We start from the raw sequence: 20,313 nt of genomic DNA, 5'->3' as shown, positions 1-20,313 counted from the left end.
TAAATGTACTTTATTGACCCTGCATGCAACACTGGACTTACTGTAGAATAACAAATCATTTGTAGGTGTTTTGATCACTAAAATAATTATGTTTGTTTGGAAAATGTGATTGTTTTCTAAGGAAGCATTTTTAACCCAAAGGTGCATTATGTATAATAACACTAATTTAATTACAGTGATAAGAAAATGTCTAATAATTAATAGTTAGGCATGCATGAATAGATGTTATTTTAATGCATGCACTTCTGTAGATGTCATATGAAAAAAAAACAAAAAAAAACATGTTGGCAATAATCTTCAAGCTGGTGTTAACTGACTGAAGATGCTAATAACAAGAAAAGCACTTTGTACAAACACAACTGCCAAATCCACTGCTAATATGCATGGCATGTAGGAGCACATTTTGATAGATGTTAATGGCATATAATTATAGAACACTGCTATTAGGCAATGTGATTTTATAAAGAGGACCATTGCCCCTGGCACTGTGGCCTGATTGCTGTGAGTGTTGGGCTAATGAATGTAAACCAAGTCTGTTTGCAATGATGAGAATTATCAACCCATGAGAGAGAGACAGAGAGAAGGGGGTGGGGGTAGCTTAACTTCCTATTCACACCACTTGCAATTAAAGACAGATATAGGCACTCACAGTTAAGGGTACACTCACTAACATAAACACACACACACACATATATGTCACATATAATATCGAATACATGTCAGCGTATAAACTCATCTTCTGCTCATCTCATTATGTTTTTCATCTGTTCACACTTTGGTCGATACTCCACTCTCACTTGCAACGACGCTAAGCAAAGCTCCTCTGCATCTGACTTACCACCCTCGCCCTCTTTTGCTCTCTAACTACTATGTGGTTTATTTCAGATGGATGGGATTACAAATTCTGAGGAGCAATTTTTTGCAGAATACCATTCCCATTAACTTCAATAGAGTGAAACCAGATGGAGTCTGTATAAAAATGAAAAACATATTTATCTGTTGGGATAGCAGAGGGAGAGTGATTGCGATGGCTTAGCGCAGGCTTTTAGAAAGTAATGGTATACACTGCCGTCCTTGCTCTGTATTTTCTCAAGCCCCCTGATTTAACAAAAAAAGGCCGTTGCTGGGTTGGGCAGTGAGACACACCAGGCCACACTCTGCTGGTGTGGTACGAGCCATACAGTCCTCCCATGCCCTTGTACTTTGTGCTGTGAGGGGTTTCACCCCTCTAGGAATGCACTCCCTATAATGAGGGTCAGAGGTCAAAGTGCTGCCGCGCCTGGAGGCCGGGATCTCCCAGGCACACTCAGTCACTGACTCTGTCCCTATATTTAAATCCTGCCTCAGGACATGTTTTTCAAAGGGCATCTCCTAACTAGTTCCTGGTTACTAATTAGTTTTGTGCCATGCTATTTGTCTTTGGGAACCTGAATGTGGAGGGAGGGAGGGGGCGCATAAATGAGTCAGTCTAAAAAAAGATAGCGTATGGTTTGCCTCAGTGCAGATGATAATCATTCAGATAGTCCTCTGCTGCAAACACACTGAAGTATGTATCAACAGTTGTGGAAATGAATGCCAGCGCTGTTTTGTTGTGTTTGAATTCACCCTGCCCGCTGTTTAGTGACAACATCTGTGTGATACTGTTGTGGGTGAAATTAAATAAGGACGTGGAATTTGCCCTTTTTTTTGTTCAAGCTGCTTTTAGGAGTGGTAACGGTGCATGCTATCACTCCCAGCTGGCTGGCTCTCTAGCAAGTCAAATCATTATTGGATTACATTTTGTGGCTTCATAAAATGCGGTTAAGAGGCACTTTAGACATATGTGCATGACCTGCTTTCCAGAGATGGCTATCAGAGCAAAAGTGACAGGTCAATTGCTGATTTCTGTTCCGTAAAAGGGAAAGGGGCTCCCTACCCTGAGCACTCTAAAAGGTCGCACGCTCTCTCTCTCTCTCTTGCTCTCTGTCTGCCTCTCTCTCACACACACAAAAAACTAAAGTAGCTTTGTAGCATCGGCACACACTCCCGACAGAGAGCAGGGTTCTCTCTGTGTGTGTGTGCGCATGCCTGCCTCATGAGCCTGTGCGTGTGTGTCTGTATATAATTGTATAGTGGGAAGACACACACTTAATGGAAGTGGCTCTTCACTCTGACAGCTGGGTGGTGCAGATGAAATGTCTGCTGTAGCATGTTGTCTGCCACTTGTGGAGTATCCAAAGGGACCCAAAAGCTCACAGGAGTGGACGGCACAGCAGCACACGTTCCAACAGCAGACTCACGTTTTATCTTTAATTAATACAGAGTGATCCAATAACAACTAATGCATAGATTATGTATAGAGACATTCAGATTCTGGTACAGAATTAGATCTACATGTTATTATTTAGAGGCTTTTTACTTCAAACTGAGAATGAGTACAGCTGGTGCAAGTGTGACACTGACACTAATTAAATACATTTTCAAATCATCTGAACGTGATGTCTGCTCTTTGGCTCTCTAGTTAAAGAGGTACTCCAGCAATTTAGTAATGCATTTCCATAAAGTTTGAGGACAGATTTTAAAAAGAATGATCAAAATTTATGAAGCAGAGGTCAAAGAATTCTGACCTTTTTATGACCTGTCTCTTTCTTAGACCCTCCCTGCCTGGTAAACACCTCCATCTTTCAAATTCCATGCTCCCAGTTTGTAATGTAGGACTTTGTGTAATAAATGTGACGATGATGTCATCAGGGTTATCTTTTCAGACTTGACAAAGCTCATTTAAAGCCACAGAAGAAGACATTATACAGCTGTTTGTCCTTGGGGGAGTAAACTGATCTTTATGAGTAAAATCCATTAACCCCCCTTTAAGTAGTTGACTATTAGCAATTGGAGGCACATACTTAAACCTGCATTAATCAGTTTTCAGATTTCCATAATGAGCTAAAAGGGTTGGCAAACTACCGAGCAGACACAGGACAACATTAGCGTTCATTAAGACTTGTGTTTCCTCCTGATGAATATCCAGTATTTGGTCTCCACCAACTCCTAGGGGAACTATATGGTTCTTTAGCTTTCTTTACCATGTTCACCAGATAGTCAGTAACATTGTCAATCTGCTTTCTGGTGCTGGGCAGGTAGCGTACAGCGGTTTTATCTAAGCTTTTGCTCCTGAAACAGAATTGATAAGAGAGCGGTGAACCAAAACTGTAAAGTTATGGGGCAAAATAAAAAAGAGGTATAAGAGACTAAAAAGCTCTGTAGAGCTGAGGGGAACTGCTGGGTTTGGTGATAATTCTCTGTGGGTTTATCACATAGTCATTTGATCCCTTGTTCATGTAAAAAAAATGGATTAGTGCAGCTGTAACTTACAGTGAATTGTATGCTATGGTGCACAGCGCTTGCTTAACAGTGAAGTTTATTATAAAACGCCAAAGCAGTATGATAATGTCAATGCTATGATTCCTTTAAAGGCAGTTAACAGTAATTAAGTTGTGTAAAAACTGAGTGGATCCGTATATCAACAGTCGATGGACACAAGCTAGAAATGTATTTTCATGCCATGTGACAGAGAAATCCATTTGGATACAAGTGGGGGTTAATTAGTTATGTGAAAAACATTTACATTTTCACATTAGCAAACATCTTTACTTAGGTTTTAGCTTTTACTTTTTATTTCTGGGAAAATACTTGGGTACACAGAGGTAATTATACATTTTTACGATTCTGGCAGCAGTGGCAGCAGTTTTCTGGAATTAATGATGGAGGAGTAATTAGCATAAGCAGCAATAAGCACCATGGCTGAACAGAGAGAGAAATGTATGCCACCTACAGAAACATACATTTCATTAACTGAGATGTCTGTAAAGTGATGTTTTGGGAGGTGTCACAGCACAGCACTGTCCACTGTATCAATACAACCACTGGTTCAAGGAGTGCGACAGATGTTAATGAGCTATTTTGCAGTCGGTGACAGGTGTCAGCTTCTTGGATTTCTGCCAGTCCATTATGAGACACTTCTCACTGTTTCAGCCTCTGTGTTTCAACTGTATAACAATGACACATTATCATTGTTAGCAACCCTCATTAAAACTAATTGGTATTGCTATTTGAAAGGTAGCTCATTACCTTGAGGCAAACAGCAGCGTTTTGTCTCAATAAGGAATGCTAACATTGCAAACACATTTATACACTGTTCAACAGAGACATTTCCCCCTTCAGATTTTGACAAATGGCTGATAAGGAAAACCAGCAAGACTGAAATTCAAAATATCAAGGTTCCCTGCATAGAAAGTCCTTCTTACCCTCTGGATCCATGTGGATAGACACACGTGATGGGCAAGTAAATTCTTGCAGTCACAGAAATTCCTCAGTGGGTCACTGGCTCGAAGTTCAACATCCCTGCATATAAAGCACTCTGACACGTCTGTAGAAGAAGAGATGGAGATAGAGGTTATGAATGGAAGTCTATCTTTTCTGATTACACTGATTTCACTTTGCTATCCCAGATTCACCTCAAGATTTATTGCTGGTCAGACAGTTGTTAATTGATGTAGCATTTATCATAGTTGTTAACAAAGTACATTGTGACATTTAATTCAGATGAAATGTTTTGGCAAACATTCTCACTTATATTGCAACTCATTTCCTATTACAGCATTCAACACATACTGTTCAGCTCCCCAGAGCATTAGACCTTTATTTTGTTCCCAGTGGGAGTGTGGCAAAATGAATCTGGGCTTTAAAAGTAATTGTAGCAGGCTGACAGACCTGACAAGACAATAAATGCAACAGCGCAGAGGTGAGAGTGACAAGGAGAAATAAAATTCATTTTTCTTTAATTAATTATTATTTTCGATTGCTAGAATCTTGTTGATTTTTTTGTGTGTTTTCTCCTCTGCTAACAATGCCATTATTTGACTTAGGTCAAAAAAGAAGTGGTATAGATCTCATTTGTCATTTTGTTACTTCAGGCAGAAATTATCTATTTTTGTCCAATTATTAACAAATGAACTTGAAGAAAAAAAGAAGAGAAAAAAAGGTTTATTCTGCAGAGGTTCCATAAACTTAAAACTGAACTGAACCTGCATTTAGAAACTATTTGAAGATTAGATTGACAGGCCTATCAAAAACCCAGTGGCTTACGTTGGATTTTTCTTATAAGCTAGAGCCAATACATAAAATACATCTAATCTTACTCAGTAGAGAGATGACTTTATAATTGCTGTCCTCTCATATCATCCATACATTAAAGCAAGAAAAAACATGTTGCAATCATAAATGGATAAATCTATCTCATGGATTCTATAATTTTCTCCATCTCGCTATAGTTTTCTCCATTCAGGTAATATTACCTGTGTAATGACAACAAACTTATTGCCAAACACATTGTCAAAGAAGACCCATGAGAAACCTCTTAATGAACATCCTGGTCAGATTCAGATTCCTTTATTGTCCTTTAAATTTACATAAAATGGAAATTTGTCTTTGGCACTAGCATGTGAGACAACGCACACCATACACAACAATACAATAATAATTAAACATTAAGGTAAGATGGAATCTTAAAAGTGACAAAGTGGCAGTAATAAAAGAGATGAGTGGACTGTTCTTCCACCGGCATGTAAGGCTGTCATAACCATCACAACAAAGCATAATACACAGCAGTACTTAACAATAAATAAACAAGTGTACATTAAAATAGGTGATGGTGTTGGATGCCCTAAAAAGCAACCTTAAAAGGAGTGGGCTTAGGGGAAAGGGTTAAAAGAAAGTGTGTGTGAGTGTGTGGGTGGATGGTCACAGCTGATGGAATAAAAGATTTCTTGTAACCGTTCTTCCTGGCCATTGGGATTTTCAGTCTGTTGTTCGATTGCAGCAATTGAAATGCTCAGTGAAGAGGATGGGTGGGGTCACTGTAGATCTGAATTGCCTTTTTGGTTGTGGATTGAGAAAATAAGTCCTGGAGTTGGAGTTGTTTGTCTCCAATGATCTTGCTGGTGTGGTTGACAACCTATGTCACTTTGTTCTTTTGTTTTACCGAGACGTTTCCATACCATGAGACGATGTTAAATGTGAGAACACTCTCAGTTAGTGACTTGTAGACCATAGACAGGGTGTGCTGGCTGGTGTTAAGTGTTCTCAGTTTCCTAAGAAGAGCAAGGCGCTGTCTTGCTTTCTTGTAGATGTAGTCAACATTGTCCTGAAAGGTGAATTTATTGTCTATTACTGTTCCCAGATATTTGAAGTGGGTGACCTGCTCCACTTCCTGGCCCTTCATACTGATTGACACAGCTCCTTGGTCTTGATGACGTTGAGGTCTAAGAAGCTGTCATCAAACCAGGAGGCAAGGCTGTTGATAGGCTGGCACTAGGACGTACTGTTCATATACAAGGCTATATCATCCCCATACTTGATAAGGAAGAGGTCACCGCTGTTACACTGCACTTCATTTGTGTATATTGAGAACAACAGGGGAGATAGTACACATCCCCGAGGGATCCCTGTATTCAGGGCAAGGCAGTCATAAAGGGTGTTGTTGATGCAGACGTGCTGGGGTCGTTCTCTCAGGAATTCCCTGACCCAAAGGAGCAGATTGCTGCTAATGTTCAGGTCAAGGTCTGGAATGTATTAAAAGTAGTGGCAAAGTCCATGAAAAGAATACGGATATGAGTGTTGGCTTTGTCTTGATGACAGTGGACTTTATCCAAGAAAGTGAGTCTAGTATTTTCAACACCTCAATTAGCTCAGTAGGCAAATTGCATGAGGTCCATAAACTCAGCTGTTTGAGATGAGAGTTCTTTACACGCTCCATATATTTATTACGTAGGGGTGTGAGAGCGATGGGTCTGAAGTCATTAAGAGATTTGTCATGAGGTGTTTTTGGTACAGGGATGATGGTCACTGTCTTCTAGGCCCGGGGGACAAAGCTTGAGTTGAGGAATATTTGGAACAGTTGGGTGAAAATAAGTCCCAGTTGGTCTGCACATTCCTTTAGAACCTTCCCCTTGAGTCCATCTGGGCCAGGAACCTTGCAAGGATTCATGTAGAGAGGGCCTAGCCTAGCTAGCAAGAGATCAATGCTGTGTCTCAAATCATGTACTTCTGTACTTACACTTAACATTTTGAGTGCATAAGTGAAGGAGCGAGAAGTATGGAAAAATGCAGTGCACTGTGAGTACCCAGATGGTGCACTCAAAATAGTCAAAAATTTGAGTGTGCGCCCTCAATGGTCGCCATCTTGGCTACGTTGCGGAAGGGGTAGGACCACTTTTCCAACTGAAAATGGCAGCCAAGGACGTTGTAACTACGGTCAAAATCGCCACATTATATAAATGTAAGTTATACATGTGGTTTTTAGCACTAAGCACCACTATACTGTTGTCAGATATAAGCCATCAGTATGTTTATTGGGTTAATTTAGTAGTCTCTAATGATTTAATAGCACAAACGATAACGCAAATGCTAACGCTAGCTAATGCTAATTTGCGATTGTCATTTCCAGTAAGTGCAACGGCCGTGTTTGATTTGATACAACACTACCCTGTTGAAATTCGCGCACTACGCCAGTAAGTACATAGTATACACAGTGTACTACATGGAAGTGTACTGACGGAAGTATGTGATTTGAGACACAGCTCAAGACTGGACAGTGGTCTTTAGCGGTCTTTGGTTGGTCTGTTGCTGGCATGCTGCTTGGAATGCAAACATTTGAACTTAATGGAGATCAGTCAAAGTGAAATTAATTTCATGTAACAGAGGCTTGAGGATTTGCCTTTCCTAATACCAACACAGAACAGTCAGAGTGGTTCAGGTGATTTGTAGGTGAAAAGATGTCTAACTGTCAATTAAAACTAGATTCAATTTAGCTGGAAAACGTGTTATCAATCATAGCCTTTTTCCAAGGGAGTTTCAATGACCATATTTTGCACATGTAACAGGATCTACAGGATCTCCCGGTTGTATTTCTTGGATAAAGCGATTAAAAAATAAAATCCTTTTACATATCACAGTGTAAAAACACAGTTTAATGCCACCACTAATGCCTGCTTGTATACTTCTGCTCTCAATGTGAATTTGTCTATAGGATGTTAATAATGTGATTCACTAAATCTGAAAGAGGCAAGAGGCAGAATGCACCATGAATGGGTCACCAGTTTAGGACAGAGCTAACACTCACATACAGACAATTTCTTTCAGACTCGCATTAAATTCCAAAATTCAATTTTTCTTCAGTGGATACAATTCTTCTTCTTGTTTATTACTGAGGTTGTAGTGGGGGGTGGTGGTGTGCTGGAGTGCATTGCATTGAAAAGTGTTCCTAATATTTTGCCCCCCTCATGTATGTTAATGGAGTGGACAAAATATTAGGAAATATACACCATTCAATATAATGCACCCCCAGTACACCACCACCACCCATTGTGACTCCAATAATAAACATAAAGGAAAATGATCACCTTATTGACAATGTCAACAAAAACAGAAAGCTTAAACAAAAACTACAAGCTTCATAAATGTAGAATTTATGGCAGTGCAGCTGTATTGGATTGCATTAGATTGCACAGGTGTACCTAATGAAGTGGCCAGTGAGTGTATGTATGTGTACATATACACACACACACATACACATATATATCTCAAGATTAGGGGTGGATATAAAAGATGAGTGGAGTACATCATGCGCTAGCTGCAAGACATGTGGTCTTAGGGTTAGCCACAAGATTCATGCACTGTTTTATGCTCCTTTGTGCTGCAATGTGCAGCATCTCTGATTTAACAGCAACAATATCTTTGTCAGAGATGATTCCCAAACAGGGGCTTTGAAGCAAAATATTGGACAGTAGCTGGGAGCCAGATTTGCTGGTTTCATCCCATAAAAATACTGGGAGACAGCAGTGAGGGCTAGCTGTCATCTGCATGGGGGATAAACTGCTGCCTCAGAAGCTCCTGTCTCTTTTGGGCCTCTCGTTGAACCGGATTGCTGCAGGTGGAAATCTATCTTCAGATGAAAAATCTTTTAATCAAAGGGTGAGCTTTTTAATGTAACCCATCAGATTCTGTGTAAGCAGATTTTATTACTGACCAGGCATATAACTCTACTGGCATTAATATCTCTGAGGCAAGCTGTGAAATAGAGAAACCAGATAAACTTTTTTTTCCCCTCAACACTCATTTTGGTGAAGTCTGTGGTGTCTGGCTGCCACTTGCTTTACCTCACAGTTACTGACAACAACCACCTGGCCCACGTGGAAAATATAATGAAATCATTCCAGTGAAACCCCCTCTCCCAATACCACTGTGTGCCAGAATTCATATGTTTGTGTTCTCTGTCTAACAATATATCTGGTTAAGTTGGTTTTCACATATTGTCAAAATAACTTTGTATGTGTAGAGGAGTTTGCAGAAAATAATGGAGCCATGCAGACACATATAGAGTGTGACAGTCTAGCTAACAGGCAGTCTGCGTGTTTCAACAGCCTGACCGAAAATATTTCCAAAGTTACCATGATGGCAGGTTCACCAATTATACCCACAAGTCATTTTTAACATTTCATTGCCCCGAATCTGTACTGCTTTTACGATCATTATGGTGAGCCCTGAGGCAATTCTGGGTGTAAATAACGGATGCACTGCTGCTGGGAAAATAACTCGGGAAAACAACATTACAACAGAGATGTAAACATGCGGCGTGTCAATCGTAGCCGAGATGACACGTCTGCCTGATCTGTGACTCCCATAATTAACTGTCAGCGGTGTCAGTGTTCGGCAGCGTTTCACATGAAGGTGAGTGCTAGACTAACTGGCTGAAGTCACCCTCTCTACACGTTTTAACAGCTAACAAAACTTCCTCTGTGCAGCAGTGGCGGCAGCAGCTCCAGGCTGTGTTGTTTCCATACGGGGTGATGATGTACTAAAACAAAGTTTGTCAGTTGGAGACACTGATCTCCTGCTATCACAGAGGAGAATGTACCAACACAAACTCTGTCAAGAGCTCTGTTTACACTACTTGACTGTCTGAAAATGGCTTTGGTGGTGGGCGTCTGTCAGTGATGTTTTAATTCAATGCTGCACTGCATCATGGACATGAATAATAAGAAAAAAATGAAAAAAGAATACAGGCCATAATATCAGTAGAGGCTGTCAAACTGAGCCGTGTTATTTGATGAGTGAGAAACACTACAGTACACCATACAGTAAACAAATGAGGAAAATGCCAGATTGAGATAATTTAATTGTCCGTTGCATTGCTAACGACCTCATTAACAAAAGAGTGATGGGAAATCAGCATGGTCTGGGCAAGGAACCGCCTGTGTGACAGCCATCTGGCTACAATGGGGGGTGGGGTTGGTTGGGGGTTGGGGGACTGGTAAGCTAACACCACGGCCGTCCTGACTTCTAAGCGCAGGCCTAGAGCACCTCTAGATGGAAGAAGGAATTAGTGTTTCACTGACCAATGTCAATTCACCTTTTATTTTTCTATTTATATGAACTAAAATATGGTCCTAGTCACAAAATTAGATGATAGAGCGCAATAAAAAGTAGAATATTAGGGACATCTGTCTCAAGGCTTCAAAATCTGTATCTAACCTGTGAGTTTCTGTTTATCTACAGCATATCTCTTGATATTTTAATTGATATGAAAAGAATAAGGGAAAAACAATTAAAGGATAATGACTTAAACGTAGACTCACTTCATGCGTTCCCAGTATTCTTCACACTTAGGTTAATACTTTAAATGAGAAGCCTACAGTGCATTTATAACATGCTGTATACATCAAACATTTCAGAGTAAGAAATCAATACTAACTGGCCAAATTCTCAGAGGTTATCAAAAGATTTTTGGCAAAAAAAGATTTTTTGTGACTGACTGTGATCCAAAAGAGAGCACATGCTTTGAAACCTTAAGACAACAGGGAAAAATTACTTTTTTAAAGATATAAAATACTTTTAAACTAGTCATGCTGGAAAATCCTGTTGGGAAAGATTCCCAAAGATACCATGAGTCCACAGAGCAGAGTCCTCACCTCTAAAGCTTTACCTCTCATAAAAGTAAAACATTAAATACTTCAGCAGGATGTGAATTCCACATTTACAGCTTGTCTGTCAGTCACATACTAACACTCTCTCCTGTCATGCTCTTGGAAGTGGTCAGAATGATTTACTCTGGCAGTGTGCATTTTTCAGACTTTTCGGTCTTTTGGTCTTTTTGAGGTGCTCATCATCTGTGACACCAGTCATTCTTGCCAACTTGACAGATGATTTGGGCCCTGTTCTCTTTCAGCTTTACAGACATTGGGAGGTGATTGATTCATTTTCACTTATTTTTAACTAATTTCCCACTTTTTAAAACTTTATTTCCAGAAAGAAATATTGTTTAATATTCGGGCCAATAGGACCTACCATACAAATGACTTATCTGTAAATATCTTTATGACATTTAAGCTATTTATCAATCTTGGCATCATACTTTTGCATATACTGTATGACCTAGATAAGCTATAGCTATAAATATGTGATTGTACTCATGAAGCCGACATATAAAGAAGTTGCTACTTTCTGTATTTCATATTCAACCACTTTCTAATATTTCAAACTGCTCTCTCTCTTTCCCAGGATTTGTCATACTCCTGCTGAAAGTAAGTGTAGGAGGTTTCACAACTAACTCTTCAGTCCTCTTCAGTGGGAGTGTTTTTAGTCTGAAGTTTAACTTTCCTAAGAGTGATTCTGAGATGTTTGATAAATACAGGTTCTGGTCTCAGTATGGTAACATCTGGGTTACAGAGAAAGTGGACATTTCCAGATTGAAAAATAAAAAAGATTTCTACCATGAAATGTGTGAACAAATCAACTCCAAAGCATAGTATATGCTCCTCATGAAATGGCAGCTAACTATTTAGGACAAAATACATACCTATGAATAAACTTTTGCAGGATTCTGCTGAAGACAGTGGCTGGTACTCACTGCTCATATTTCACTCTTCTTTTCACTCCTGAGAGACGACTTCTTGTGTTCACTTCTAAGTGTTTCCAGATACAAGCAGTTTCCTCCACTTCCTGTCAACATTCCTCTGTTTTCTCGCGCTGAGGTTATATGAACATGTAGAGAGAGATTACTATGTCAAAACAGAGATTTACGATATATATCTGCACTTTCTACAGCTCTGCTCACTCTCAGCTGATCGCTCTGTTTTTGTTTTTGAGGAAGTTGTAACAGCGAGCACCCAATCACAGCTGCGCACTGGGACACGTCAGAACAGGAAACCAAATGAAGAAAAAAAAAAAAAAATCCTCCAGTGGATGTGGTGCACTCTCTGTCAATACATCTAAATATAGATGTTGTCGGTGAGAAACAGATGACTGTACAATAGTGCAAAGGTAGATTCTATTTAATTTCCACTTCCACTTGCATCATTTCGTTGTGTATTAGGTTGGTTTCATTTGAAGGAGGAGCATGTAATAGAAGATCACTGCTTTCCTATGAACAACACTGTGTTGCAACAAGCCATCCTGTATGCTCACTGCTGGGAAATGACTAACAGGTTTTGGAATTTCCCCGCACATCGTTCTGCATTTTGACTGAGTACACATATCAATCACAAGTTTCCCAGCTAACACTTGCTAACTATGGCTAATAAAATCAGCTACCGACAGCTGACAAAATCCACAGTCATTGGCTAGAAATGAGAAGGCTGCTTTTAATGGCATCTGTGTGAAATAAAAAAAAAATTACTATGAACTTTGATCGGTAAATGTGGCTTTTGATACCAAAAACAGTAGTGTGTTTAGCTAACTGAACCAACCCTTTTGATAAATTGCCCATTCCTAAACAGCTGCCATAAGTTTGGTTCAATTGGTTGTTAGAACTTTAGCAGTGTTGTAATGTAACTCAAAATATACTTATTGAGGAAATGTTCTATTGCTATCAGTGTTTATATTGTTTATAACCCTACTTAGAATTACTGACAAAACCACAAGATCACACTCTTTTCTTTATAGAGATGCAAAATCTGAAGAGTTCCAGACTTTCTCTAACAATACTCAACCCCACCCCTCCTCCCCAAAAAGAAAAAAGAAAACCCTGGAGAAGTTGTGGAGATGGGATAGGTCTACACTCTGCCTAATTAAATGGCACGTCTCCTACTATTCATGAAGAGCACTTATTAAAACAAGCATTCACATCCAATCCACTAGATAAATGACTTTACACCAAGTGCCATGAAGCCCATTAAATTGCTTCTTTAGAGATGGATCAGGTCCAAACACACAATCAAAGGATTTGACTGGGATTATCTCAGATTAGAAACACTCAGGGACAAATGAGGAGATGACAGGATATCATACATTGAAAGGATAAATTAGCAGTCACATACCAGACCAAATTTGTGATGGGTGTTAGGGAATAAAGAGCTGGGGAAAGATTGAGTGCTAAAAAGCAAGGAACAGTGCTTCAGTTTTTAGTAAGCCCAATGATACATGGCCAATGTAAACTGCAGTAAAAGCTTTTCCCTCTCCCTCTAAAACCTCCTGCCATGTAAATAAAGTCCACATCAGGGAAAGAAAGGACCAAAGAGAAATGGACACAAAGTAACTTGCAAGAGATTAATAAATTAGTTTATGACCTCATGGTGTCACTTTCAAATACATATTTTGTTCAAGAAACTTTCTCACTCATTCCATTCCTATTAGAGCATTTTCAAGTTGATTTTCAAGTTTAACAAACATTTTGAAGTGGAATTAAAGTTGTTGCTTAAAGTGGAACTAAACCTATGAAATACTGTCCTTGCATCACAGAGTATTCTTGAATTTCACATATTACAGTATAACTGTGTGGCTGACTAGTTATTGAGTGTTTTGTTATTTATATGGTGCAAAAAATGGACATTTTAAGGTATTTTATTTTGTCATTCAACATCATTTTGAGCTTTTTTGGGGTCAAAACCAAATGTGTGAACATGGGATAGTGAGCAGAACTTGAGCAATCGTCGGTTCTTGAATGTATGTGAGCCACATAGAGAAAAATGATTGATCATTGTGGGTAGCTAGGCCTCCGGCAATTCCTTTAAAAGTTCTAGCTCCACAGAATTTGCAATAAACCAAACCATTTTTAACCAAACATATGAGAATTGTGAGCTTAATTTCAAAATCAAATGTAAAAGGGTCCTGCTTTCTTGCAGGGGAGATATTTTAGTTCCCCTTTAATTTGAATATTTAAAAGTAAAGTAAAGCAGGCCTAGTGCTGATAAAACACTTTTCAGGAGGATAAATAATGTAGGCAGTGGTTAATGTTAGCATGTACTTCTTTGCATATTTTAAAGCCAATGAGGAGCTCCGTTCTATCGCATTAAAGTAAGGCTTTCGCTTTCTCACAGGCAGCAATAAAAGGTATTTTAGAGGGTTTGCGCATTAAAGAAATGTGACCTCTGAACTCAACATAATCTTCTCTGTCTTATGCTCACTTGTCAGGCTCTTTTCTCTTTGTGCTATGACTAGGTGGCATGGACAGAGAAAAGCAATACCATACCTGCGCTGCCTGTTGAAAGTTAAAAGGCTCAATTCATCTACCCTTTGATCTGTTTCATCATCTTTAATGATGAATGATGTGACTTACAGGTTGTCTTTGTGTGAGATTTCCTTTCAGTTTTCCACTGACCCAAATTTCATAAGTTTACTGACTATCTGTTTAAGTGTGGTTCTATATTGGGATATAGTATTTATATTGAATTATCACTAGAAACAGGAGATGCTGATAGGTGCTGCTGATAAAGAATTATGCATACTTTCTGAAGAACAGATTATTTCCTGTTCTTTATATTTATACTAAATTCAACATTTACTAGAAATCATCCAGTTAAGAGTCTTACACCTATAGCAACCTTCTTAACAGAATAATCTTTTTTTTCTAAACTTAAATTTGAGTTCTCCACATTTTATTGTGTAAGGAACAACAAACTATAATGACACTGCGGCTCTCATGCACACTTTTTCATTGTGCATTGAACAATGTAACGGTTTTTGGACAATATCCAAGCTTCAAGCATTTGCATGGGTGTGTTGTTGACAAACCACAAGCAAAAATGTTGCTTGCAAGCTTTTCTAACTAGCTTCCATTCTGAAAAAGAAAGCTAGTTAGTCTTGCCTGCAGTGATTCCCACTATACATTACTTTACATTCATGTTATTTCAACACATGCCGAGTCATTGGCAGCTCCTACTCAGTATTGTATTCATCTGACATCATAAACTTAAAAAAAAAGTAAGGAAATTTGTGTTTGGTAGATTATTTCTTTGTTGTAAAAATGCTTCTTGGCAATAAATCTTATACAATTGGAAAGCCTGTTTATGGTGCCACATTTGTAAGGAACATGCATTTGTGGGATGAGCAGCAGAGCTGACTATGTGGGTTGCGCCCATGAAAAATTTGCCAGATCTTCTCTGCCAATGCCAAACAGCATATTTTGCTGTTGCTATTGACTCTTGTTTTGAGCTTCTGATACCCCCAGGTGCTGTCAATCAGGTGCCTGATTGGCAGCACCTGTGAGCATGGGCCCTGCTACAGTGGTCAGTAGGTGTCTGCTCCAAGAATCGGCATGCCACGTTTGACTGATCTGGATAGGGCCTCTGCGATAGGGCAACTTCAAGCTGGTGTTCCACAAAACCAAGTTGCGGCATTATTTGGAGTGAGCCCTTGTACCATCTCCAAAGTGATGGCCAAGTTCCATACAATGGGGGATGTCAGAGACAGGCTGCGAAGTGGGCATCCCAAGAAGACGACACCCGAAGAAGACCATTCCCTGCACACAGCCAATCTCCAGTCTCATAGGGCTGCCAGGAGGCCTGCCATGACTATCCTTCACCGTCAGGCCCGTTTGTGCTGGTGTCGGCAACAGGAACGTTATGTTCAGCGATGAGCCCAGATTCTGCCTACAGCAGTTGGATCGTAGGGTCAAAGTGTGGAGAAGACGCAGAGAACGCTATGCTGATTGCTGCACCGATAGAGTAACATCTTTTGGTGGAGGCAGTGTGATGGTGTGGGGCGGCATCTCCCTCACTGGAAAAACGAGGCTTGTCATCATTGGAGGCAATCTCAATGCAGAGAGATATTGAGATGAGATTCTGCAATCAGTGGCAATCCCATATCTCCACAGCCTGGGACCCAACTCTATCCTCCAAGATGACAATGCTCGCTCCCACAGAGCGGGGTTTATCAGAGACTACCTCCAGAATTTGGGAGTGGAGAGGATGGAATGGTCTACCAGCAGTCCTGACCTCAACCACATTGAACACTTGTGGGATCAGCTTGGGCGTGCTGTTCGTGCCAGAGTGACCAACACAACCACATTGGCTGACTTGCAACAAATGCTGGTTGAAGAATGGGATGCCATCCCACAGCAGTGTGTGACCAGGCTGGTGACCAGTATGAGAAGGAGGTTCCAGGCTGTTGTGGCTGTGCATGGTTCTTCCACACGCTACTGAGGCTCCTATTTGTTAAATGAATAAATTGTTAAATTGCCAATATGTCTTGTTTCTTCAAACTTCAATCATCCAATCCACCAAACACCAAATAAGAGTCAATGGCAGAATAAGCTGTTTGGCATTGGCAGAGAAGATTTGGCAAATTTTTCATGGGCGCAACCCACATACTCAGTTCTGCTGCTCATCCCACAAATGCATGTTCCTTACAAATTTGGCACCATTCAAAAGGGAAATGAACAGGCTTTCCAACGGTATAAGATTTGTTGTCAAGAAGCATTGTTACAACAAAGAAATAATCTACCAAACACAAATTTCCTTACTTTTTGTGCTAAGTTTAGAAAGGAGAAGGTAGTGGTCATGGTTTATGACATGAATGTCAAAACTCACAGCAACGGGTAGTCATGTAAACTCAGCTCTTAGTAATTTTCCCGATTCGAATCACCACTCAAAGTAATGCAGGGAGTGCTCAAATCACAGATGGGACTAAACAATGGCTGAAAACATCAGTCCCCATGTGTGGCCATTGGAACTGTAGTAATATTATAAACTATTTTTAATGCTGGCCTGCACAGATATTGCACCAATCATATTAAAATAACCACACTGTCAGTCTGAACCAAAAATTCACCCCCCTTGAAAACAGTAATACAGAGGACGCTGTCACCACTAAAAAAAAAAATCAATAAAACTCAATTTTCTTCTTCATGGTAATTACAATTTTGACCATGAATACAAAAGTCAAAACAAACAATGATGATGTATATACTGATTTCTTGGCAATACCTCTGGACACCCATCACCCCCCCCACACACACACACACACACTGTACTTCCCAGTGGAGTACTGAATGCCTTTGATCATTCCACTTGATCACAGCTTGAAGATGTCAGCTGCCTTTGAGATAGAGAGAATTTGTCATTGGCTGCTGCCAACTTTCTCTCTGTCATCCAATTTTACTGCCTTGATTTACAGCAGAAGCTGACAATTTCACTGTGAATGAGGGCGTTTCGCAGACATAACGCACATAACTTCATATATAACACCTTTTCATACACAATAAACTGCTGAAGTTATTTTGTTCTTGTCTCATCCTGCTATTAACAAGCCTTTATTAACAAGCTCTGCAGGGGAACAAATTCTCATCTTTTGCATTACTCACTGAAGTTCTGCTTGCTACATAAAAATAAGAACAGTTATTGTCACCAAGTTCTGTAGCAAGGTCAGACGTTCAAGGTTGCAACACAGTTGAAATATTCAGACTTGACCGTGTAAAGCTTCTGGAGGTAGAGCATTTTCACTCCATTAGAGAAGGGACAAGCATAATTATGAAAATGAGATAAGGGAGAATCAAAATGACCTGATTGAAAAACAGAGAAAAAGTCCTCCAGAGCAGAACTTAGTTTGATTGATTCAGAGCAGATGAGCCCAGGGCTCCACTGTTGGCAGCCCAGGGTTCATGCTGTAATGATAGCTTTATAATTAAGATTAAAGACCACAGAGCAGACAAGACACTCGAGTGGTGTTGGGGGCTTCTCCGATGACACTGGGAATAATTGGAGAGAAGTATCTACAATCCCTATACCTCCCCAAAGAGTAGGAGACTGTGGGCATCACTATATGCAAACACTTGATGTGACTGACAATTGGAATGAGGTTGATATATCAAGATTGCAGACTGTGATAACTCACAATCATGGTGTAGCTTCAGGATCTAAAAAAGGAAGAGCCTGATTTATGTATTACTGTAGTGTATAATTTAAAAAAAATTGAAGCAAAAGGCATGTGTTAAACAGCAAATTATGTGTGATTATGATGATTCACTCTTTACATGGGGCAGATTGGAGAGCCATCTGGGCAGCAGTTATGATTGAGACAGACTGACTTCTGTTACTAATGAGTTGGACAGCATGAAAAGAACAACCACATTCTAAACAACTTTCTTCTTTTATGAAATTTGAGGAAAAACAGCAAGGCTTCTGTTATGGATGATATTCAAAACATTTTATGAGGAAATTCATGCGAGTACGGAGTAAGAAAAATCTCTCCATGTGGACATCCTTTGTTCAATAACATTTTCAGTCAGTCGTCTGCTTTTCAGTGTTTCACTGCAGCCTGTCAAGGTTCGTGTTCAAAGTGGCCATCATTTCTCACCTTCGCTGACATCTCCTATCTGATGAGGGTGAAGTCAAGTCGCTTAGATGACTAATAATCATATCAAAGGTGCCTTGTCATGCAGCAGATTTAAATAAGAGGGTTTGGGGGAGCATTTGCATGCATCTGTATGCCTGGGCTAAGAGGCTAATGTCATAAAGTACGGCGCAGACATGATTTAATGTAATCTGTCATGTCATATGCTAATCTTCAGTGCTCTCAGTAACATACAGCATGTTAGCACAGAGAGATTTCAAGGAGCACTAAGTCAGAGGTGTAGGACTGAACAGTCTGCGACAACCCACAGTATGTGATTGTGTTGAACTAATCATTTTATTGGCACTGCCGGGTAAATATATTGTACATTTTTTGTTCATGTAGTTAGTGTAAATTTTGTTGCTGTATAAATGAATAGGCTGACTAAATTAAGCAGTTACTACTAATTTGTAAGGCCTTATAGAACTCTATTATTGTGCAACACTCTCTCTACATGACATCAAATAAAGCAGCAGATTTATTTCAAAGCTTACTAAGTTGTCACCCAATACCACTGAGAAGTCTTTCAGCAATTAATGATAGTGAAAAGGCTGCATTTAGGCCCTGTTTTTGGAGGGAATACTGTAATGTAATGAGTTAAAAGAAGCAGCTAGTTACACTATGTGCAACCATCATATTGATGATTACAGTAATTATCACTTGGTTAAGGTCAACAGTAGAGTTAGCATTTATAAGGACTGCATTAAAGAGGGAAGAGGGCATTCACACAGAGAATGGGGAAAAAAAATAAATCAAATGAGTGGAATACAAACATTCATGCATTAAAATGTCTGCAAGTTATATCAGTATTCCCATTTAGCCAACCTTCTCAACCTGACTGTGGTGTTCACTGAAGGTGAACACTAAGCAAATTTTGGCCTCACATTACACAACATATACCAACTGTACTGTAGCTGTGAGCTAGCTAGCAACATATGCACCGACAGCTCAGCTTGAATCTAATCGCAAAACTCACCAGAAACATCGGGGGCCAGATGCATAAATGATGCGTACTGATATGAGGTATGAGATGTCACTGCTGACAATGGTTTACAGTCCATGTGATGAATTAATGATATGGATGCTATGAAGAGCCACACAGCCGTGTGTAATGGTCACACGTAATGACAGCTGTTCTGCTATTGCAGAATCTCGCTTGTGCAACACGTTCAGGGAAACAGCACTTCTTTCCTGTTTGTTTCATTGACAGGTGTACAGACTGGTGGAGCAGGCAACAAACTCATATGAAAATGGCTGGTTTGGGGCGTGTCTTCATCCATTTATGGCTAATTGTGGGAGAGGAAATGAGGCTCGTGCATGTGCACCCAGTTCCTCAATGATTGAGATTTATAAACCAGAACCATGCATACGCAGAGCTTTATAAATCTGATGAAAAGAATGCGTATGCATATTTCTCTTTGTGTGTACACACAGTTTTAGTCATGAATCTAGAGTCTTATGCATGTGGCCCCTGGTCTTTCTGATGTTTTGAATGCAGTGCATTCTTTCTGAACACATTTCAACAAGAGTCAGGGTATCCTGTAATCTTTGCTACTAAATACCGCCTAACTCTAAACCCAACCATGACTTAGAAAAAAGTCTTATAATAATTGGTATGAGCCATGTTGCGCAGTTCACAAGCAACAAATTGGATGAATGAATTGTGAGGTT

General features: G+C 39.7%; 1 protein-coding gene across 6 annotated transcripts in view; it reads right to left on the bottom strand.

Annotated features, from left to right (window-relative positions):
• Window positions 1–20,313, bottom strand: part of LOC121901146 — a 155,882-nt gene that overhangs the window by 67,035 nt on the left and 68,534 nt on the right. For 4 of the 6 annotated variants that reach the window (XM_042417848.1, XM_042417846.1, XM_042417849.1 and 1 more), the window contains one exon: window positions 4,284–4,405. In XM_042417848.1, coding sequence (XP_042273782.1) covers window positions 4,284–4,405 — 122 coding nt within the window. Of the gene's footprint in view, window positions 1–4,283; window positions 4,406–11,893; window positions 12,064–20,313 lie in introns of those variants that run through there. The other 2 variants (XM_042417847.1, XM_042417850.1) reach the window with 2 other exon arrangements.

The sequence above is a fragment of the Thunnus maccoyii genome, chromosome 7 (genome assembly GCF_910596095.1).
Source record: "Thunnus maccoyii chromosome 7, fThuMac1.1, whole genome shotgun sequence".
Classification (NCBI taxonomy): domain Eukaryota; kingdom Metazoa; phylum Chordata; class Actinopteri; order Scombriformes; family Scombridae; genus Thunnus; species Thunnus maccoyii.
The sequence above is the reverse complement of the archived record's forward strand: the minus strand, read 5'-3'. Positions and strand labels throughout refer to the sequence as shown.